Source organism: Podarcis muralis, chromosome 8 (assembly GCF_964188315.1).
Source record: "Podarcis muralis chromosome 8, rPodMur119.hap1.1, whole genome shotgun sequence".
Lineage (NCBI taxonomy): Eukaryota > Metazoa > Chordata > Lepidosauria > Squamata > Lacertidae > Podarcis > Podarcis muralis.
This window is the reverse complement of record NC_135662.1, coordinates 66,939,635-66,963,296: the sequence shown is the minus strand read 5'-3', so window position 1 is coordinate 66,963,296 and position 23,662 is coordinate 66,939,635. Positions and strand designations below refer to the sequence as shown.

At 44.2% G+C, this 23,662-nt stretch overlaps 1 protein-coding gene across 5 annotated transcripts in view; it reads right to left on the bottom strand.

Annotated features, from left to right (window-relative positions):
- Window positions 1-9,068, bottom strand: part of BCL2 (BCL2 apoptosis regulator) — a 136,004-nt gene extending 126,936 nt beyond the window's left edge. Inside the window, exons 1-3 of one of the 5 annotated variants that reach the window (XM_077933326.1) lie at window positions 8,568-9,068; window positions 7,584-7,902; window positions 3,504-7,267 (exon numbers count right to left, since the gene is read on the bottom strand). In XM_077933326.1, the coding sequence (XP_077789452.1) occupies window positions 6,059-6,931 (873 nt within the window). In that variant the 5' untranslated portion in view covers window positions 6,932-7,267; window positions 7,584-7,902; window positions 8,568-9,068 and the 3' untranslated portion in view covers window positions 3,504-6,058. The other 4 variants (XM_077933325.1, XM_028737871.2, XM_077933327.1 and 1 more) reach the window with 4 other exon arrangements.
- Window positions 9,069-23,662: the final 14,594 nt, after the last annotated feature.

The following is a 23,662-nucleotide window of genomic DNA, read 5'->3' as shown; positions in this document are numbered from 1 at the left end:
AGTATTTGCTTTCAAGAGTCACTTGCATTAAGCTGGAATCAGCTGTTTTGAAACAGCATGCACACCGTTGTTCCCATTGCAAACAAAACACTTTCTTCTTCAATAAGAAAGGTTCATTGTCTGGTCAAATCCACCAGAATGAACCCACTATAAGCAATGTGTTTTCCAACCACTGAGATGAATTCAAGAAAAAAACAACAACATTCATGCCTTCTGAAACAAGACCTCAGGCCTAAGTATCCTCTGCTGTGTGCCAGTGTTGGACCCATTACAGTCCTAATCATACCTGACAGTTATCTTTAAAACCTTATACAATTCACCTCTGAAAGAAAAGCTGATAATAATAAACAATAATAGTATCATTCTGTTATTTTTGTACTGCTTTCGTTGTTCCTATTACATTTAGTAGCTCACCTTGAGATATGTATGCGGAAGGCGATTAATAAATAATGATAAGAGGAAGATAAGTTTGCAAAAGGTATTTTCTTGAATTGTTAAAACACTTTCAAATGCATTGCAGGACTGCCCCAACTTCAGATACAGGGTTCAAATGAAGAGTGTATTAAAATATATATTCAGGTCTTTAAACTCAGCAGTCCCACACACAATTGTATGCAATTATCTAGCTACAATCTAAGATGGGGAAAAAGAAGAGGGGGAAACTGATGTTACGGCTGCCGTTTCTGAAGGGTTTCTGGTACTCTGTGACCACTGACATTTAGGAGACTGGAACTGCGTGCGTCAGTGACTAGAAAGCACAACAGAAAGTTGGAGAGCACATTAGGCAGTCAGTCAACTGGAACAAAAAGAGAACTACAGTTTAGTAACAGCAGAATAAAAGCATGTAAAAACAGGCCAGACATAAAAGTCTGCAGGATTAGCATATGACTCTAAAAGGCACTTTTCCATCAGAGAGCTTCTCGCTCTCCCCCCCCCATAAGCACATCCGAGCACGGCCGTTGCTTATAAACATGCATGTCTTTGTTAAAAGCCTAATTCCCTTTGATCAGAATGAGCCGGCTTTCCCCAACATGGTGCCCTCCAGATGTTTTTTGGACCACAAAATGTGGCAGCCGGAATAGACAGTTTACTCGCTGGAGCTGAAAAAATGGGATTGTGTGCCACCAGCCTTTAAAGCTCCGCACTGGTAGAGAGTTTGCTACTGCGCCCAGTTCTATATAAAGCCCTACACAGCCAGGGCGAGAGGCGCAAATGTTTGAATGGAGCACCTCCTCATTACCTGCTGACCCGTGCTGATCTGTGGGAGAGGATCTGCTTGTAGTTCCATTGACAGCTGTAGTTTACTGTCTGGCAGAGCAGGTCCCTTTTCTACTATGGCTGGACCTCCCCACCGGATGTGGGACTCCCTCCCCCTGGAGATGTACCTGTCCCCGACATTATCTAAGTTAAAACACATTATTGTTTTTTTCATTCAAGGCTTTGGAGATGGCCAATTTAAGAACTGGGCTTCCCCACCCCGCTCCCAGGCTGCAGCTTATGGTATCTATTGGTTCTTTTGTATGATATGGCTGTGGTGTCCATTAAATTGTCAATATCAATAAACTGTTTGTGTGCTGCTGCCCTGGGAACTTTCAGACTGAACTGCAAAGGTTATGAATAATATATAAATATATATAAATAGCAAATGATCAGGGATCATGGGAGTTGTGGTCCAAGACATGTGAAACAGACTGGGGGGAAAGCCAAACCATGCAGAATGACCCACCTAGAGAGGTTACAAAGATAGGTGTACAGTATTCTACTCTACTCTACTCTTTCTTTCATTTAATTTCTATACTGCCCTTCATCCAAGGATCACAGGGCAGTTTACAATATAAAAACACCAAAAAATGCACAACATAGTAACAGAAACAATAACAATATTTTTTTATATAGAGTTGCAGCACTGTCTGCAGAACGAAGCATTTCAACAGCTTTCCAATGAGTTTTGGAGGTGCTGAAAGGTCACCTCGAAAGAAATGGCACAATCGTCAGGAAACAAAAGATGCAGAGCCAGTTGTGGATCCAGGCTGCAGGTGTCCAAAACTTCTAGCTGCTGTGTATCTACACTATAGTGGTACCTTCGCTGTCAAACTTAATCAATTCTAGGAGTCCGTTCGACTCCCAGAACCATTTGAAAACCAAGGTGCGGCTTCTGATGGGCTGCAGGAGCTTCCTTGCACTCAATCGGAAGCCGCAGAAGTTGAGTCGGACATTCGGCTTCCGAAAAACCTTCACAAACCGGAATACTCATTTCCGGATTTGTGGCATTTGGGAACCGATTTGTTCAGGAGCCAAGCCATTCGAGAACCAAGGTACCACTGTACTGTCTTCAAGTGGTTTACTAGTCACACTTTCTTCCCCGGAAACCTTGGAAGCAGTGATGTGGGATTTCTGGAAAACTTCTGAATAGGATTTTTTTACCCACCGTACATAAATTTATAGGAAATCTTCTGGTGTTCTGGAGAATACTCTAATTTAGCAAGTGGAAGCTGCCAGACTTTTCTTAAACCATACATTGTTCCTAACAAAACATACAAACCTGAAATTTTTCTATGGAAAAGCCCCACATCGCTGTTAGGAAACTGCAGTTCGAAAGGATCTTTAACATTCTTCACCAACCTACAATTCCCAGGACTATTTTTTGGGGAGGAAACCTTACCTAAATTCCTGTAGATATATCTCCTCAACATGCCAAAATTCTATTCCAAAGACAGAATAGATGGAGGCTCTGGACACAGTATAAATGTTGGCTTTGTTGCCTAACTCATTCCACCAAGTTGTTGCTTGGTAAAAGAACTCTGCATTCACCAAAGTGCTACAGAAAGCAAACAAGTGGTGACTCCACCAAAATCTGTAGAGGGCTTCTATTCAGTGTTCCGGCCAATCCATTCCATCTCCTGTTCCAGGTTTTACACACACACACACACACACACCAACAGTTGGCCAACAGTTGTCTTTGGGCTTCTTCCCACCTGAGTTGTTTTAAGTTTGCAAGCCTTAGGGGTTCCTGCAAACCAGCTGGCATTGTCCTTTTGTGCATGGATGATGCAATTTAAGGAGCAGTGTTAAAGAACTGAGATGACTATCAGTAGATAAAAAAGATACCCCAATGAGATCTGAAACCAGTAGAAATAACCAACACTGTCTTGTGGGTTTCCCATAGGAATTGTCACTGTGTGAAAAGTGTTGGATTTGACATGCCTTTTGTCTGATTTGGCAGGGCTGTTTGCTCACTAGTAGGTGTGTTTTTAGGTAAAGTAAAGTATTAGGTACTGAGCATGCAGGTATCTTCTAGCTAATACCTTCTAGCTAAGAAATGTTCCGAAGACTATGCCATGCATGCAGGCAAAAACAAGGAGTCCCCCCCCCCATGTAACAGGCTACTAATACAAATGTAGACTTGTCACTTAACTGCATAAATATGCTTAAATGTATTTCTCTGTTCGTTTTAAGGTTACTCCCCCCCCCCCCCCCGCCCTTTGGAACACCTCAAACCCTTAAAAAGAGCCACATGCTGGGCTCTGAAGAGCAGCACTCTGAGAGTTGCCGACATGCAGTATACTCAAGCATCTCCACACTTCAGTTGCAGAGGAAAGTGCCTTCCAAGAAAAATACAAGTTTGCCCAAAGGTAATCACCTTTCAGATCAAGTCAGATTCCTAATTCATGAACAGCTTGTCTGCTTTCATCACTTCAAAAGAAAGTCATTCTTTATTATAAGCATATTTGGGGGTAGGGGGGAGGTGGTAGACACTGGAAATTAAAACGAAACTGTCCGGTTGGGAAACGTACATTTACTGAATACAGGGAAAGCTACATATTAGTGCCTTGCAGTCCATATTAGGTTTCTACTGTGATTTATGTCTTGTTTGCAAGAGCAATACTGCGGTATTATAGCTGGCATGCAAATCATTTGTGTTCTCATGTGCCACCCAGAAAGTGAGTCACATGTTTCTCTTTCCTCTGGTGAATAATAACCAGTTTGGGGTGGAAGGAAGAATAAAAAGAAGAACTGCTCTCTAGGAGAAAAACACTTCCAAAATATAGAGTTGAGGCACACTAAGTATAGCAGTTCTGGATACGTTTAATTTAAAGGATGTTCTTTGTTCCAGAATACATCCAGCTTCCTTGAATAAAGGGAGTTTATTTTGAAAGAAGGCATTTACGTATTTCAAAACTAGGGCACAGTCCAACATGCATATATATGTGTATCATTTGATTACTGTGCATTTGGTGGCTGGCAGCTAAATGTGCGAACCAAAGAGAATTGTGTTTGAGGTGATGTGAGGAGAAGCTTCCTCTGTGGTGGCCTCCTCACACGTAAGAGTCACCACTTGATGTGGCAGAGCACACACATGCATCCTGATCCTAAATATGTGCACCAGCTTGTCTTCCTGCAAATACATGGAACATCTCTAAAGAATGTGCATCCCATTAAGAGCTCTGAAGTTGCACTGAAGGCAATGTCCATCTGTTTGCCCTAAGTTCTGCTAAGAGGTACAAAATATGGTATTAGGTTGCTGGCACTGAAACAATCAGTTTTATTGAGGTAAAAACTAAGGTGGCGCATCCATTAGCAACAAGAGGTGGAGAGAAGATGTTGTGCAGGTCCACAAGAAAAAACAGCAGAGATTAAAAAATGGATTTCCCTTCCTTTCCAAATACTTTGGTGTGAAGGCAGCCTTGTGAGTAATATGGAAGCTTACTACTCTCTACACAGTTGGATGAATAAAATAGGTCAATGTTAGGTTGTACTCTGTTTTAAAATGGTTTATATTTCTTTTTTATAATAATAAGAGACATTTGCAGAGCATATATCTTTGTCTCTCTCAACAACAGAAAATGGGGGTATGTACTATTAACATGGCTTGACTATTTATGAAGCGTAAGTTCATAAACAAAGTAAGCCCACCCTTTGGTCTCAGTCTCATACACAAAAGTTACCCTTCCTTTACCTCTGTGTTTCTAGTTTTACTTTGTCTACAACTCCATTCTTTCTACCATGAGGACACCTCACTAGTGTCTGCAGCCCAACCCACCAGTTGGGAATCACTGGTTTAATCTAATGATGCAAAAAGATGAGACATACTGGTTAACTGATTCATAAAACAATTATGTGCAAAGAGATACTTATTCAAGACGGAAAAGGATTAGGGAACATTGTTAAAGACAGGTGAAAAGACAGCATATGATCTTCATATGGCAGAGTTCACCCTTCCAGAACACTTCCACTTTCTCTGCCATCACTAATTTCTATACGCAGATTTCAATTTCTTTAAGAACCGCACTCAATCACAACAAAAGCCCTACACTTTCCAAGAACTGGTCACGAAAAGAAACCTATTTGCAGATTTCCTAAAAGGTGTTCATTTCTTCTTTCCCCTTCAAAGAACTCTAGAGAATATATTTTTTAGAAGAAAGTAAACAAAAAACTTATTTCGTTATATCAGCTGCTATAAATATATATATGTAAATATATCTGCTTTCCTTCTTGTAAAAACTTTACCCATCAATACAGGTGTCACCTGCTTAACATGAATGTGCACCATATGCAAAGACATCCATGTAGAATTTCATTTTTCTCCCAAATAGAAAGATAAACAGAAACAATGGAAGTGTTGTGAGGGGTACCTGCAAGGGTTGTGGCGCGCATGCAAACACACACACACACACACACACACACACACTTGTGCAAGACATGGTCTAAAATAAACAAGGTGCAGATAATGAGGGTTCCACTGCGCTATGTAGTCATAATACAATTTCAGTAGCATTTTTCCTCTGCAAGCACAACCAAGAAATAGGCCACACATGACGTGAATTAGCTTCCCCCTCATCATTAGTTTTCCTCTCTCATGCTTAAACTGTGACCTCATTTTACCAGCAAATTTCACACAACCTATGAATGACATCAGCGATTAAACCTTGATTGAAACAAGATGGGGAGTTCTCACTGTAACCTGAGAGAGAAAAGCGCAACACAGTCACCTACAGGCTAGAGAGATTTATGGGAACTTTATCACTGCTGAAACACCTCAGTTTTTAAACATCTACTTTCAACACGGCAACTGACTTTTAAAGTCTGGCGCACTGGAGATAGGAATGATACAGTGTAGGTCCTCTTCTATCGAACACCTGGCAGGTCTATGGTAAGCGGTTATCACATTGTGGACCAGGACAAGCAAACTGCCAGAAACAATTAAGTACTGGAGTCCGTGAATTCTACTGGCGACAACCACGCTTGGAAAACAGCTAGCCAGGCAAGCTAGCTTTGACCCCCACTGCAAGCACATAGGTAAGGTGTAATATCGAAATAGTGGTAACGAACGCATTTGAAAATGGAAACACAGAGAGTAACATACCCAGCCTCCATTGTCTTGGATCCAGTTGTCCAGGTGCCTGTTCAGGTAGTCAGTCATCCACACTGTGATATTGTCCACAAGGGGCGACATCTCCCGGCTGACGCTCTCCACGCACATCATGCCACCGAACTCAAAGAATGCCACAATCCTCCCCCAGTTCACCCCGTCTCGGAAGAGCTCTTCGACAACTGCCGCAAAGCGAGCTCTGGCAGTGACCGGGGTCAAGTGCAGCTGTCCAGACATCTGAGCAAAGTCCCTCCTGTAACGCCGCGAAAACTCATCCCCGGCTTGACGTAAAGTCGCGTGGACAACCTGTGGCACAGGGTGCGGTCCGCCAGCCGGGGCAACGTTACTTACAGGCAGCTCGGAAGGATGAGATGCCAGCCTAGCAAGGTTAGGGAAGGTCTCTGCAGCAGCAGGATCTGGAGGAGGAGGAGGAGGAGAAGGAAGGTCTTCTCTGTCTTCACTGGCAACCCAGTCATATCCTTTCTGGGACAGCTTGTAATGGATGTACGTCTGCACTATCTCTCTTGTGTCGTAACCTCTTATCCCAGTCTGAGCCATCATTTATAGCAAGGAGTAGGGGAAAGGAGGGGAAAAATATATGCAGAAGCGGATGGAGTGTCCCCCCTCCCGCCCCCCAAAAAATAAAGCAGCCAGTAATCGTTAAGTGCCAGTGTTTATATATAATCCAGTTGTTTTATTCTATGCAGTTCCATTGGTTGAGGTATGGGGGAGTCCTCAGGGTCTCAAAGGTATTTCCGCCTTCCCAGTGTTTCCCTCCTCAGTTTGCGATGCACGGTGGAAACCGGATTTAAAATGCAGCCAGTACTGTATTCCACATGTAATATTTATTATGAAGCGTATTTGCAGAGGCGTTCCGTCCTCTGTGTTGAAATGCATCTGAAATAAGAAAATCAGATGCTTATTCAAAGTCAGGTGCATTTCCACACACACACACACCCTCCTACATGCTGCTATAGACTAGGACATGAATGAAGGAGACTGCTGGGCACACATTCCAAACAAACAAAATAAACCTCCTGACATCCAATATGTGATTTACTAAAGCAGAGCAACCTCTAATGCAAATTCATGCAAAGCACATTCAACTAAAGACCCTCAACCAGTGCTTAAAGGGAACCAACCACCACGAAATGAAATAAAGTTACCCAAAGCAAATTGCCTGTGGAAAAAAAACCAAACACAAAACACTTACTTGAAATAAATCTACTTTTCTGTCAAGTTTCCTTGCAGGGAAAATAAATAAATAAATCCAAACAGTCTCAGGTCCTCTACAAAAATGAAATGCAGTGGTTTCTTTGATGATTCCCCCCAAAAAGTGGGGTGGGGGGGGGGGGAAGAAAAAGAATAAGGGAAGAGTGTGGAAGATCTTCAGATACCGTTGAGTTGCTATGATTTCCAGAAAGACTCACAAGGCTCCCGTTTGAATGACATTTCCAAAGCTATGCCCCAAGTCTCAGCAATCCCTGCCGCTGAACTTCAGGAAAAGCCCCAGGACGAAAACGAGGAAATTTCTGAAAAGCATCATAAAAAAAACCTCATGTTTAAATCCCTGCTGTTTAGATTTCTTTAAAAAAAAATGTTTCATTCAGACGCGGATCTCCCTCCACTTAGATGCCACACACGCGCGCGCAAATCTGGAATGAACCACCTTTTCTACTGCTAAACTCCGGATGGGGAGAGGAAAATACAGTACCCCACACCATTAAAAAAAAACAGCACAGGTTTTTTTTGTGTTGCGCGCGTGTGTGTAATATATAGGGAGAGGAAGAGATCCCAGGAGGCAAAGGGGCGTGTCTCAGAGGTATTAATTGGTCCTGGCCGCCACCCCCCACCCCACCCCCCACTGCCCTTGCTACCCCGGGCAGCCGCGCAATGCTTCCCAGTCACGAGGCGCCTCCTCCTTCTCCAGCCCGGGCTGCAGATTGGATGCGCTGGCTGAGCTGCGTTCGGCTCGGCGCTCCGGCGGCTGTTGGGGAGGTCCCGGGGGCAGGGGAAGCGCACTCGATGCAGAAGCCCAAGGGGGCGGAGAGTCGAGGCGAGCCGCTCTCACGCTCCGGGGCTCAGCAAATGGGGCGGCTTCCCTCTGGCCCCACCTCGCCGTTCATTCAAGAAAAGGGGGGGGGGGGGAGAGAGAGAGAGAGACACAGAGAGAGAGAGAGAGAAGAAACAAACAAACCCATTTTTTCTCCTTGTGTTTGCACTCGCTCGCCTCCTCCGACTTGCGTCTTGCTTTTGCACCCGCATTTCGGGGGGTCTGAGGGTGGGTGGTCCACGGTGGGGGGAAAGGCGGCAAACCTGCTTTTCCCCGCGCGCACTCTCTGGAGGTTTTCCTTTCTTTCCTCCTTCCCCGCCATTCATTTTTCTTCTTTTGTTTTCATGGGCTTCTTTTTAAATTTTAGGTTATTCAGCCGCTCGTCCCGTGCCCTTAAGGCGCCGTTAAGAGCCATTTTGTGAGAGAAAGAGGGCTTCTAAGCACTCCCCCCCCCTACTTAAGGGGAGGGAGCGCATTGCAATAAAACTCGTTTACAGATGGGGAAACTGAGGCAGCAAAAGGATAGGGAGCCACCCAGAAAGCCCATGCATGAGGTGGAACTGAACAAAAATAATAATATAAAATTCAGCGTTGTGGAAACCGCTGACCCACGAGCAGAAGGGAAACAGGATGGCGTACCCTTTTCCTCCCCTCATTCTTTGGGGGGGGGGGGGGAGAACGTGAAACTGGATTTCTCCCTTCTGCCTTGGTTTAGGGGAATTTGTGCATAAAAAAGAGGGACGGTTTTTTTAGTCCACCCACGGCCCGAGAAAATGCTGCTTCGAGGCAGAAGCAGGGCCGATTTTAAAAGCAACCGCGTCACCTACAGTTTCATCCTGCAAGGTCTCATGCCACGGGGGGCGAGCAGGCAACTTGCCCGGGGGTTTTCGCCCGTTTCCCGCCAAGAGCCTTCGGGCACACCCCCATGTAGAATTGAGAACTGGGTTTTTTTAAAAAAAATAAAAAATTTCCCTCTTAGGAGGTCAAAATTGAAGGGACCACCAGGCCATTCCTTGCCCGGCTGATGCGTATCTGAGAGAGCGTGTCTGAGGGAGGCTTATAAGTCGCGGCGTGTGTGGGTATTTAAAATAAAAAAGAAAAGGGGGGGGGGGCTTACACTTTTGGCGGCAAAATCCCATCGATATCCCTAGGCTGCCCCCACCCCACCCCCGACTTGCAACTTGGGCGGCTCCACGCGAGCTTGTGGAGCAATTTCCGCGCTCTGCATCCTGACGATGATTTATTCCCGCCTTCTCTCGAAGGCGCCACTCGAGGGCTCTTGGCGCGATGGTGAAGGGAAGCGGCTCAAAAGTCCCGTCCCCTTCCACATCCGGCGTCAGGGGCAGGTTGAGAGACGGCTGTGTGGCCTCCTTTACCCGCTTTCTGCCTTTTAAGAGTTTATTTTGGCTTCTTTTTGCCTGGTCTGTGCGCATCATGCATTCATTTTTTTTTTTTACCACATGCAAAACGCTCGTTCTAAAAACACCTCAGTTCTCAGGACTTGACACACTCCAACATTTCTCCAATGAAAATAGGGACACCGTATTCTTCTATTATTATTATTAGGTTTTTTTTAGTAGGAACGTTAAAACTAATTAATTATTATTATTTTCTGGTGGGTCTGAAACAGATTTCTGAGCCAGAAATCCACCTATATCTTTAATCAATAAAGTTGTGGCCATTTGTAATCCAGATCATTGTCTGCTTGAGTTTACTAATCACATTTTACATCTAGCCACTGCTTGGGGGTGGAGGTTATATGCAGCAGTGCAGCTGGGCTCACAAGAAATAAAACAAACTTCATGGTGAGTTCCCCTATTTCCCCCCAGAAAAGCACCTATTATTATTATTATTATTATTATTATTATTATTATTATTATTATTATTATTATTTTCCATCTGACTGGGTTGCCCCAGTCACTCTGGGCAGCTTCCAACATATATAAAAACACAATTAAACATTTAAAAATTCCCCTATACAGGGCTGCCTTCAGACTGGTCTGGGGTCACATAACTCCATACCCGGCCTAAAACATCTCTGGATACCATATTGTCTTACATTGAATGTAACCAAAAGGCTTTATAATCTGAACAACAAAAAAGAGAGACATTGCACGTTCTTTTGTAATTCGTGAAAATCTTTAATCAAAATTATTTCCTTTAAGACAGGGACATCCTACCATAACCTCCAACAAACCTTTGATGAAAAGAGGGACACCTCTTAAGGAAAAGCAAGACATTCCAGGATCAAATCAGAATCTGGGACGAGCTTCTGTAAATCCAGGACTGTCCCTGGAAAATAGGGACACTTGGAGGGTCTGAGGACTTCACCAACATTACGTATTGCTGGCTCCCCAATTCCTCGGGTCTATTCTGCAGGATGCCTCATTTGTCTTGCTCTATTTTTGATAGAAGCATCATCTATGGAAGTTGCCTTTTTGAGGGCTTTTGACCTAGAAGGCAAGCTGAAAGACCTTACAAAAAGTAACACATGGGCTCAGCTGCATTGCTAAGCCCCAAGCTAAGCAATAAGGCAGTTATCTCCAACCTTGTGCTCTCCAGATATTGCTGGACTCCCAGTTCCCACCAGCCCAAGGCAGCACAGCTGTAGTCCAGCTGTATCCGGTGGGCACCAGGTTGATGAAGGTTGAAATAAGTATGCAGGATGCTTGGGGAATGGGGCTGTTCCTGGGTGAACTGTGGAGCTCTCACCTACTTGGAATGTAACTTCACCCTAGATGAACCATAATCCTGATTCCAAACTTTCATTTTGAAAAAATAAAACAAAATTCCTAACATTTGTAGAACTTGACAAGCATACTGTATATCTATCTGTACAGGGTCAACAGATTTTGACCTTTGTTTTCCTCCACTTCCAATGTTTATTTTTAAAAGGTAATATTGTTGTGATTGCATTTTTTTATTGTAGGCTTTTAAATAGCTGTAACCTGCCTTGTGACCTTAGAGTGAGGGGCAGGTAATAAATTAAATTAAAATAATGCTGCTGGTAACCGAACAAATAGAATGCCTTATCTTGAAACAGCATATGGTAAATTCTAGTTTCTCTATTACACAAAACTCAAAAATGTTATTATTTTTTGCCTATTACGAGGTTTCACGTAATTCAAAAGTTTGCTTTTACTGGTAGGTATGAGTCTAATAAAAATAAGATATGAGTGAAATAAAATACGCAGCTTTGCTAAGGATGCTGGGAATCATAACTCGGGGGGGGGGGGGAGCCCCAGTTCTCATGACTCTTTAAGGGAAGTCATGTGTTTTAAATGTGTGTGCTTTAAATGTATGTTGTGAATCTGTAATATCAAAAGCTTGCTGCATTAAGCAAACGTTTGAGCCATTTGTAATCAAATGTTGGAGTTTTGTTCCAGTAATATGCTTAGAAGCATTGGGAAAGTAACTAACCCTGTCTGACAGAATTGTTAAAATCAATTCATTCAAGAACTGCCAGAAAGAGGGCATACCAAAATCCCTGTCATTAATACAGTTATCCTAGAGAGATGACATTGAAAGATTTTGTAAAAAAATAGATTGGATTCCAAAGCACTGTTGGAACATGAGATAGCTTGTACCCATGAATATGAGTGCATTAGCTCTACCTACTCTAAAACAAATGTTCCCAAGGTAGCTTACAAAGATCAGAAGTTTTACCCCTCAGGCTTACATGTTAAAAGATACAACATGATAACAAATAAATGGGCAGGGATACGGCTGATAATATAAAAATATGTTGATCAAGGCAAAAACTAGGATGGAGAAGGGAGCAACAGGAATAATACTTGCATCCAGAAAGAAAATGTAGATACTTCATTTCAGAAACTTGTCTTCAAATCAGTTTTTCCAGTAGTGCAAATATTAAAGGAGCAACATCAAGCACAATAATAAGCAGACATAAAGCAAGCCAGTGTAAGCTAAGCTGTTGTAAAGTTACACCAGATCCGAAGGGGCTACTGCTACTCTGCCAAAGCCTGGATCGCAGAAAACAAGCTTTTAAAATGCTGTTCTGTGTTGGGACATATAACAGAGCTGAATGGGTTTAGGATTCAGCCTAAGGCCCCGTCTGGTCACACCACGCCCAGAATGCCCCTTTTGGGGGCTTAAACCAGCCTTAATAATAATAATAATAATAATAATAATAATAATAATAATAAATTTTATTTATATCCCGCCCTCCCCAGCCGAAGCCGGGCTCAGGGCGGCTAACAACACCAAATAGTGCGACATTATAAAAACATTATAAAAATTAATTAAAATCAAGATTGATGGCAGCCATAAAGTTTTGTAAAGGTTGCCAAAGGAGGGAGTCAGGCTGCGCCCTAACCAAATGCCTGGCGGAACAACTCTGTCTTGCAGGCCCTACGGAAAGATGTCAAGTCCTGCAGGGCCCTTGTCTCTTGTGACAGAGCATTCCACCAGGTTGGAGCCGCAGCCGAAAAGGCCCTGGCTCTAGTTGAGGCCAGCCTAACCTCTCTGTGGCCTGGGACCTTCAAGGTGTTTTTGTTTGAAGACCGTAAGTTCCTCTGTGGGGCATACCAGGAGAGGCGGTCCCGTAGGTACGAGGGCCCTAGGCCGTATAGGGCTTTGAAGGTTAAAACCAGCACCTTAAATCTGATCCTGTACTCCACCGGGAGCCAGTGCAACTGGTATAGCACCGGATGAATGTGATCTCTAAGCGAAGACCCCGTAAGGAGTCTCGCTGCGGCATTCTGCACCCGCTGGAGTTTTTGGGTCAGTCTCAAGGGCAGCCCCACGTAGAGCGAGTTACAATAATCCAGTCTGGAGGTGACCGTCACGTGGATCACAGTAGCTAGGTCAGGGCGAGAGAGGTAAGGAGCCAACTGCTTAGCTTGGCGGAGATGAAAAAATGCCGCCTTTGTAATAGCTGCAATCTGCGCCTCCATGGAGAGGGAGGTATCGAAGATTACACCCAAACTCTTAACGGACGGTGCTGGCACTAATTGCACCCCCGCAAGAGATGGGAGTTGCCCCCTCATTCCCGTATCATCCCGTCCCAGCCAGAGGACCTCTGTCTTCGAAGGATTTAACTTCAACCGGCTCCCACGTAACCATCCAGCCACAGCTTCCAAGCATCTCATCAGTGTGTCTGGGGCCGAGTCAGGATGGCCATCCATCAGCAGATAGAGTTGGGTGTCATCAGCATACTGATGGCAGCCCAGCCCAAAACTCCGGACAAGCTGGGCGAGGGGGCGCATAAAGATGTTAAAAAGCGTCGGGGAGAGAATCGCACCCTGAGGCACTCCACACACCAAGGAGTGGCGCGATGACAATTCCCCCCCAAGCGCCACCCTCTGTCCCCGACCAGAGAGAAACGAGCGCAGCCATTGAAGGACTGTGCCCTGGATCCCCACGTCGGCAAGGCGGTGGTCCAGAAGTTCGTGATCGACCATGTCAAAAGCTGCTGACAAGTCTAGAAGAATCAGCAGCCCCGACCCGCCTCGATCCAGCTGTCTACGAAGATCATCTGTTAGGGCAACCAGAGCCGTCTCGGTCCCATGACCAGCGCGGAAGCCGGACTGGAATGGATCCAGAGCCGATGTTTCATCCAGAAACCCACCAAGCTGTTCAGCAACCGCTCTCTCAATCACCTTACCCAGGAACGGAAGATTCGAAACCGGGCGGTAATTGGATAGATCTAAAGGATCTAATGATGTTTTCTTTAAGAGCGGGCGCACCACTGCCTCCTTCAGTTCCCCTGGGAATGTCCCTGTGCCAAGGGACAAATTGATGATATCCCCCAGGAGAGCCCGCACCTCGTCTGGACACGCTCTAATCAGCCAAGACGGGCACGGGTCAAGAGGACAGGTGGTGGGCTTTCCAGCTCGGAGGAGTCTGTCCACATCGGCTGGGGATATCCGGTCGAAGTGGTCCAATACTGGACCCGAGGACAGTCGAGGGGCCTCCAGTTCCTTTATTGTATCCAAATTGGCAGGGAGGTCATGGCGGAGCAACAAGACCTTCTCCGCAAAAAAGCTCGCAAATGCCTCACAGCTGTGTGTCAAATTGTTATTTAAATTTGGCTGTCCTTCGAGGGACGTTAAAGACCGAATTATACTAAATAATTGTGCTGGGCGAGAGCTAGCGGATGCAATGGAGGCCGAGAAGTAGGACTTCTTAGCGGCCTTCACAGCCATCTCGTAGGTTTTCATAAAAACCCTATAAGATGTTCTTGAAGCTCCGTCACGGGCACGCCGCCATACTCGCTCTAGCCGTCTGAGGTCCCGCTTCATTTTCCGGAGCTCCTCGGTAAACCAGGGAGCCCGGTTTCTGCGGGGTCGCAGAGGGCGCTTAGGTGCGATCTCATTGATGGCTGCCAGGAGATGGGTATTCCAGCCCTCAACAAGCTCAGTCAATGAGTCGCCAGGGGGAGAAAGGTCCCGCAAGGCTTGACGGAATCTATCAGGGTCCATCAGCCTCTGCGGGCGAGCCCAAATCGGCTCGCCACCTAAGCAGGGTGGGGGTGGAACGTCAATCCTGGCTTTCAGAGCGTAGTGATCAGACCATGGCACCTTCATCGAAGGACACGTGATCACATCTATACCAGCGCCAAAGATCAAATCCAGCGTGTGGCCTGCTTGATGTGTGGGGCCCGAAACAAACTGGGAGAGCCCTAGTGTCGCCATGGAAGACACCAGGTCCAGAGCCTGTGAGGAGGGAGTGGCATCAGCATGGATGTTGAAGTCCCCCAATACCAATAGGTTAGGGAACTCCAAGGCCCAGCCGGCCACCGCCTCCAGCAGGCCTGACAGGGTGGCTGCTGGTGCGCTAGGTGGCCGGTACACCAGCCAGACAGCCAAGCTCACCTCGGAGCCCCACACTAGGCCAACACATTCAATGCCGGGGATCGATGGCGATGGTAGAGCCCTGAAAGAACAATCTTCCCGGATTAATAATGCCACCCCTCCCCCCCGGCCCACAGTCCGCGACTGGTGGAGGACGGAGAAACCTGGGGGCGCCATCTCTCGTAAAGTAACAGTATCCCCTTCGCGCACCCAGGTCTCCGTCACACAAGCCAGGTCGACCCCCTGCGAGATGAAGAAATCTCGCAGGGTGGCGGTTTTGTTGCCTATAGACCTGGCATTGCACAACACCAGTGACGGAGGTGAGTAATCTTTGCTCACCCTACCCTCGTCTCTCGGGATGGGGCGCAGATTGGAAGGGGTACGAGCATATCCATATCTCGATCCCCTTCGCCTATGACATCTGCCCCCACCGCCATACCTCCCTCGCCCCTCCACAGTAGGAATCCCAAGCCTCATATTCGCCTCCATTTACAGAATATAAAAGCAAACAAACAAAAACAATTACACGGAAACAAACCAATCCCCACCCCACTCCACAATCACCCCGCCCCAACCCAAAATAAACCAAAACAAAATAAAAATACATAGATAAAAACCACCGCTTATGGTGGTACAACAAATCAAAAAATAAAAACAGTTTAAAACAGTTTAGCACAACCAGATTCAGCCCAGCCAACTGCACTAGGCTGAGCAAGTTACAGTGGTGTATTGGGGCTGAGTCAGGGTTGGGAACTTAGAATCATAGAATTGTAGAATTGGAAGGGGCCACGATAATCATCTAGTCCAACTCCCTGCAAGGGAAGAATCTTTCACCCAATTAACTGGGTAGCAACAGACACACACTTATAAAACTACAATTGGTAGCACATTCTTAACGTGGTATTTTCCCTCTTTTTTCTCACAGAGAATAAAAAATATATATTTCTAAGAGGTTGCCTACTATGACACATTTGCATCTGAAAACATTCATATGAATTTATGCATCTTGGCTGATTTAAACTAAGATCTCTTGATGAGTCTAGACAAGGTTCATTTCAATGTTGGTCAGGAAGCTGAAATAAATTAAACTGAGTGGCCATTCTCACAGTTTTTAACTTGCTGGTGACCAATGAACATACTGATCACTATGCCGGAAAAGTAATATGAAACCCCTACAAAACCGAGGGAGGAAATCAGCCACTTATGCCATTTCTGCACTTATCTGTTTATGGTGCTCTCATCAATGAAGTTAATGCAATGGAGCAGGGAATGCTAAAGGTTCAAAGTTGTGGGGGCCAAATAAGTATGGGCAAATCTGTCAATTTCAGTTTCTCTTTTTTCTCCAATATTCAGTTCACTTCTCCATTTGCCCATCAGTTGCAATTCTGTTCAAGTCCTAATGAAAATTCACCAGCAAATTTATCCTAATAGACATGTGTTTGCATGCACATTTGCCTAATATTCACATTTTTACAAAGCAATTATCTCTTCATATAATACGTTTTCACCTATGTGCATTCTTATGCACAAGTTACCTTTCTATATGCATTTTTTTGGTACACATTACTTGACTAGTGAAGTGCACTGCAAAATTTTAAAAAGTGCAAATTCCAAAGGCTGGTTACATTTTGATTCATTTACCATCTTGAAAAGTATGAATTAGGTTGGAGGAAGTGTGAATGCAAACTGCATCAGATTTCTAACCCATCCTACAGCCAAGCCATGTACCTGACCCCCACACCCTTAAGTTAGCCAGCTTGCCTCCAGCCTCAGTGGAGGAGCTGCCGAATCACCAGTGTTGAAGAAAGATTCAACTGCCAGACCAATCACACCAAACAAATTATTAAAGAGAAATTGTCCCTCATTTTCCTGAACCCTGACCATACACTGAAATTAGAATCAGGACGAAGATTCATTGCCAAACTGTTTTTAAGATTTGGGGAATTCATTGATAACCTATGCAATCTCCAAACCATTTTTAGAAGCGTGTGCCAAGAAGTTAGAAATGTGCTTCATAAAGTTGGGTGTGGGCAGTGTGACATGTTTTAATTCTACAGGGGTGTGTGTGTGTGTGTGTGTGTGTGTGTGTGTGTGTGTAAAAGTAAGAAAGAGAGAGATAAGGTGAATAGGCAATTAACAATGCAATCCTATGCATTCCCATTCAGCAGTATGTCCCACTGAGTTTAGTGCAGCTTAGGTAAAGGTAAAGGGACCCCTGACCATTAGGTCCAGTCGTGGCTGACTGGGGTTGCGGCGCTCATCTCGCTTTATTGGCCAAGGGAGCCGGCATATAGCTTCCGGGTCATGTGGCCAGCATGACTAAGCCGCTTCTGGCGAACCAGAGCAGCACATGGAAACGCCGTTTACCTTCCCACCAGAGCGGTACCTATTTATCTACTTGCACTTTGACGTGCTTTCGAACTGCTAGGTTGGCAGGAGCAGGGACCGAGCAACGGGAGCTCACCATGTCATGGGGATTCGAACCGCCGACCTTCTAATCGGCAAGCCCTAGGCTCTGTTGTTTAACCCACAGCGCCGCCCGCGTGCAGTTTAATTGCAATTTAATTGCAAGCAATTGGGTACAGTGCAGTTTAATTGCAAGCAATTGGGTACAGGATAGTCCTCTAAAAACAGTATTAAAATTAAGTGTGTGTGGGGGGGGGGGTGAGACTTAAAAGAAAGTGTGATCTTCTTGCCTCCTCCCCTCCTCAGAAATATTTGAATGAAGCAGATATTGTGTCATTGAATTAGGCTAATTGAGCCACTTTTAGTGCTTCACTGTAGAAATTTACTAAGCAGAAAGGGATTGTGGCAATTTTCTTGTTAAATCTGAAGCTGTGCATCCCCCCCCCCAATCTATTTAGATTGCTACAAAACCCTTCTCTTGCTACATGTTACCACCTAGTGGCACTTCCTAATTTTGCAGTTTGCAAGGATTTGGATTTTCTACTCATAAGCAAGGACTCACCCCTCAAAGTGCACCCTTAGCCCCCAAGTGGAAAGGGCAGAGCTCAGAAGCGCTGGTCATGGCCCCCATGGGTGGGTGGGGAAGGAATGAAGAAACCACACTCCTCCTGTCTTTTCACATTACTATATATAGGACATTATCTTAAGTCCTTTTTGGGGTGGGGGATATAGCTTACTTTTTAAAAACCCCTATTCTTTAAATATTTCCCCCCTACTAATCATCAGTTAAGTGCCAATGAAACACATTGTCTGAGTAATCACCCTTTATTAAAAAGTACTACTTAAGCTCAGCTGCAAATTCATTTTTTTCCAAAAAATTTTTATTAGTTTTCACAATATTATAAACAAACAAACACACAAGACAAACAAACATAAATCATAGCCTTATTGAAAATTACACTTATTAACTTTGTTAAGTGACTTCCTCGCTTCCCCTTGGTTGAATTTAATGCATGTCCTTTTAACGGTTTTCCAAATCCCAATTCTTATGAAATTTAACTTAAACATTAACATCCTTAAATCTTCACCTTATGGAATTCAACATATAAATTCATTACTTAACATAAATAAAATCCTATGCCAATTAAATATCTGCAAACTATTTTCCGTTAATTTAACTTAACAAATTTAACTAGATAATCATTAAATTTATTCCATTCTTCCTGATACTCCTCCTCCTTCTGGTTGCAGACTCTTCCAGTTAGGTCGGCTAGCAAATTCAAGCCCTTACATGGGACAAGCAAGAAATGGTAAAGGTTTCCCCAACCCTCCGGAGTGAATTTTAAAGGGGTGCCAGGGGAGAAGGTGGGGAGATTCCATTGCACAGCTAAAAGTCCTTGCACTAGCACAAGGGTCAGCAGACTTTTTCAGCAGGGGGCCGGGTCCACTGTCCCTCAGACCCTGTGGGGGGCTGGACTATATTTTGAAAAAGAAAAAAAATATGAACACATTTCTATGCCCCACAAATAACCCAGAGACATATTTTAAATAAAAACATTCTACTCATGTAAAAACACGCTGATTCCCGGACCATCCGGGGGCCGGATTGAGAAGGCGATTGGGCCGATCCGGCCCCCTGGCCTTAGGTTGCCTACCCATGCACTAGCATAATGGTTTAGCTGGATCCTGTCCCATGTATTTTATTAACGATTAGCTTCCTGCTGACCTGAGATGTAGTGCTTTCCCAGGCAAGTAAAGGGACCCCTGGACGGTTAAGTCCAGTCAAAGGTGACTATGGGGTGCAGCACTCATCTTGCTTTTCAGGCCGAGGGAGCCGGCGTTTGTCCGCAGTTTTCCAGGTCATGTGGCCAACATGACTAAACCGCTACTGGCTCACGGAGGACTGTGATGAGTGCCAGAGTGCACGGAAACGCCGTTTACCTTCACCACCGCAGCGGTAACCTATTTATCTACTTGCGCTGGCGTCCTTTCGAAATGCTAGGTTGGCAGGAGCTGGGACAAACCAACAGGAGCTCACCCTGCCATGCGGATTTGGACTGCCAGCCTTCCAATTGGCACGCCCTTTCCCAGCCAAGAGAGGAGGAAAGACCCATTAGTCAGGTGCTTTAAGTTTATAATTTCCCATTATTTTTGGTGTATGAACTAATTTGTAAATGCTTTTGCTCAAACCAAAGATAGCTTAAGCCTAGAATCTATTATCAATTAAATGAGTGGCAGAATCTGAAATTGGTTTCTGTACGTCTAACACTTCAAACAGCTTCTAGAAGGCAGGTGGTGATTTCTTAAGTGCTGTGCTAAGACATTTCTCCCTTCCCGCCCCACCCGGTCCCCGATTTTGGGAGCATGCAAGGGAAAGAACTGCTGTTGCGCGAGCACTTTCTCTGGATGCCCTGAGGGAGATCTGGAGTACAAAGGAAAGCATGTTTTGGGTTGCATCTCCCCACCTGTGGAATGCTCTCACCTCTGCTTGGCACAATCATTAACATTGTGTCACTGCTAAGTTAAAACCTTTCTTCCAGGCACTTTCTCCCAACCTATAAGTTGGCTGATGGCGTACTTGTTGGAAATGCTCTTGCTGCTAAAGTTCGTGTTCTTTTTCACAGCGTTCTTTATGAGTTATTGAAATGTGTAACATATTGTTTTGATTACATGCTATGCTCTTTTTTGGCTCTTAATCAGTTGCAAGTCACTTCAAGACTTTGTTGTGCTAGGTGACAAATAGTCAGCACCAGTGGACATCACCCAGACATTCCACGTGCTGACTGAAACATTGTATTACAGTATTGTTTCAGGGATTTGTCCTCCTACTCGTGTTAGGTGGAAATCTGTTTTTATGTCAACAAATGAGGCAGTTGCATTACCTGATTTGCACATGCTTCCAATTTCCTTCCAGCTCTTCTCCCAGGTATGACACTGCTATTTATGAACTCAAGCAGTTGCCTAACAAATAAATCAGATCACCATTCTGTTTAGCTGAGTATTGTTTACACTGCCTGACAATGACTCTCTGCAATTTAGGAGAGTGAACCATCTCCAAGAGCAGCTGCACATAGAACACATTGTCCAATCTGGAAGTTACCAAACTGTGGAACATTGCAGCCAAGATATCCCTGTCCAGGAACAGTAGCAGCTGGTGAACCAGCCCAAGTTGGAAACCAACACACAGAGCTACCCAGGCCTCCTGGGACTCAAGAGACATAGATAGACTAAGGAGTAACATGCAACTAGGTAAACCTTGCCTTACAAGGCAGTGCAACCTTATCCAGCACAAGCTGTCTTTACTTCCCAGACACAAGAACCTCTAACACAGTGTCTACATCTTGTCTCAATTCAGTTTCAGTCGCTCATTACCACTTCCAGGCAACAGTGAAGCACCTGAACTACCTCATCTGGTTAAGATGGAGGGAGAGCTTGACACCTCACTCCAAATCCCCTGATATTTGCCAAAAGCTTCACATATATTTTAAAGAGCATAGCAAACAAGAGCAACACATGAGGAACCCCACAGGTTAACTCTCAAGGTACCATGTGATATTGCAACTTTTCAAAAGTGGCCTTAACAGCACAGTTCCCTCAATTCCCAACCTCTGAACCCATTCAATTGTATCAAAAGCCACTGCGAGGTCAGGGAGAACCAACAAGGCTACACTCCTGCAACAAAGATCATCAGCCAGGGTGATCACAGCAGTTTTAGTGCTGTGTTCAGACCTTAAGCAAGACCAAAACTGATCTAGCACAGTGAGACATCAATGTGCTGCCTTTCAGGTGTTGTGACTTCCATCATCCCTGGCAGAGTTGACTGGAGCTCATGAGTGAAGTTCAAAACACCTGGAGCGCACTGTGTTGGCCACCCCTAGTCTAGATATCCACTCCCTCCATGCACTCCTGTAGCTGGACCACCAGCACTCTCAAGCATCAAAGAGGAACTTTTTTTTTGTAAACAGTGGAGGTTGCCTGGAGTGCAGAAACAGACACATACCAACAGGCGATACTTAAGAAAAAAGAAGAGGAAGTAAAACAATGTATCACAATAGAATTGTACATACTCTGAATACAATTGGGTTCTCTGTGCTAGAATGGCAAGTCTTCTTTACAGAAAACTATGGGTACTGCACAACTGGAATAATTTTACTACTGTAATACAAGGGAGTGGCATTGTGATAGCTTATGAGATTAATCGCCTGGGCAGTTCCTGTGAAGCAAGCAGGTTTGCAAACTGCGTGTATTGCTTACAATTTCTGGGAAGGATTAACAAATCCGGCCCCATGAATTGAAAGCCCTGGGTGCCTGGAATGGATCTGAAATTCTTCTTAATTCTCTGTGGAATGTGCATTTACATTAACATTTAGAATCCTCTATCTTTCTCTTCCACTACAGAATTTGTGGAAGCAGATATAGCTAATCCATTCATTATTTTTTGTTTGCCATGTGAATTCTGATTCAGATATAGCATTACAGCCAAATACTTACTTAAAATACAGCCGTACCTTGGAAGTCAAATGGAATCTGTGCCGGAAGTCTGTTCAACTTCCAAAACGTTCGGAAACCAAAGTGTTGCTTCTAATGGCTGCAGGAAGCTCCTGCAGCCAATCAGAAACTGCAGAAGCTCCGTTGGACGTTCGGGTTCCAAAGAACGTTTGCAAACCGGAACTACTCACTTCCGGGTTTGCAGTGTTTGGGAGCTAAAATGTCAGAGTACCAAGATGTTCAGGATCCAAGGTACAACTGTATCTGTAACTACCATGCTTCATTTAAAAAAACAAAACTTCCTGGGCAGTTCATATAATGGTTTAAAAAACAACAACAGCTCAATTATGCTACTGGGGGGGGGGCATCTATTTTACTTATTTTATACGGTCCAAAAGGGGGGGGGGACGACGACATTATAAGCTTCTGTTTATTTTTTGTTAAAACCATTTTGAGATTCTTTTTTAAGAAGCAGTAAATCGTTTAATAAATATTTAAATGTAGATCATAAAACCATTTTGGTTGGGGCCAGGACATTTTGCTTTGGTTACATAGGCTTCACAGAATACCACTTGTTTTCTCTCACATTTTATATTCTGATCCAGTTGAATATCTTAGTATCTTTGTTACTTCATCATATTACTTCCAACACATCACCAAACAGTTCCAATTTGTGCTGGAAATGGCCAGGGTTTTTTTTATTATTATTCTGGAATGAAATTTGTCAGCCAATATCACAGATTATTAACACATATTTTCAAATTTCTATCCAGTTATCCCTACTAAAGATGTGAACAGATACTATGAAGACATTTCACTGAAAGGAACTTTTGACATAGATGCTAGCAATTGCCAAGATCTCTATAGTACAACAGTGGAAATTGTTAAAATAAAAAATCTGACTATATTCTTATGGTATAGAAACCTATGGAATGTACTTTTTGTTGGAGAGAGGTTTGGGAGACATTCTTAATCTCTGGTAGCAGAGTTAGCACAATAGTGATTGCTCCAAGAACACTGAAACTTGATTAGATTTACATCTGCCCTCATCCACTCTTGGGGGAAAAAATCTCCACAAAAATACTTAGGCTAGAATAAATCACAGAGACTTAACTTTACAAATAGGTGAATATTTTACTCACAATTTCCAGAAGTTACAGCAAACAGCTCTCTATTTGTTGGCAGTAAAATAAAGATGAAAAAGGTTCCAAAAGGTACTTAAAAAGCAAAGCACTTGGTTTCCTTGTAAAAAGGATCATGCAATTTTTGGATTAGCAAAGATGCAGCCTTGAAAATCTCCTGTTAGAGATTCAGTTCATGTGTAAACAACCATGGACACATGGCTTTTTGAAGAACAAAAGAGACTTAAGCGGGGAGCAGAGGCTGCTAAGAGCCTCCTAAGCCATAGCTATTTGCAACCTGAGCTCAGGCGAACTCTTTCATGCACACAAGTGTAAGTCAATAACTGTCCATTACAAATTATTGCATAAAATATAAGACACAACTCTAAGGGACAGGAAGCCCCCAATC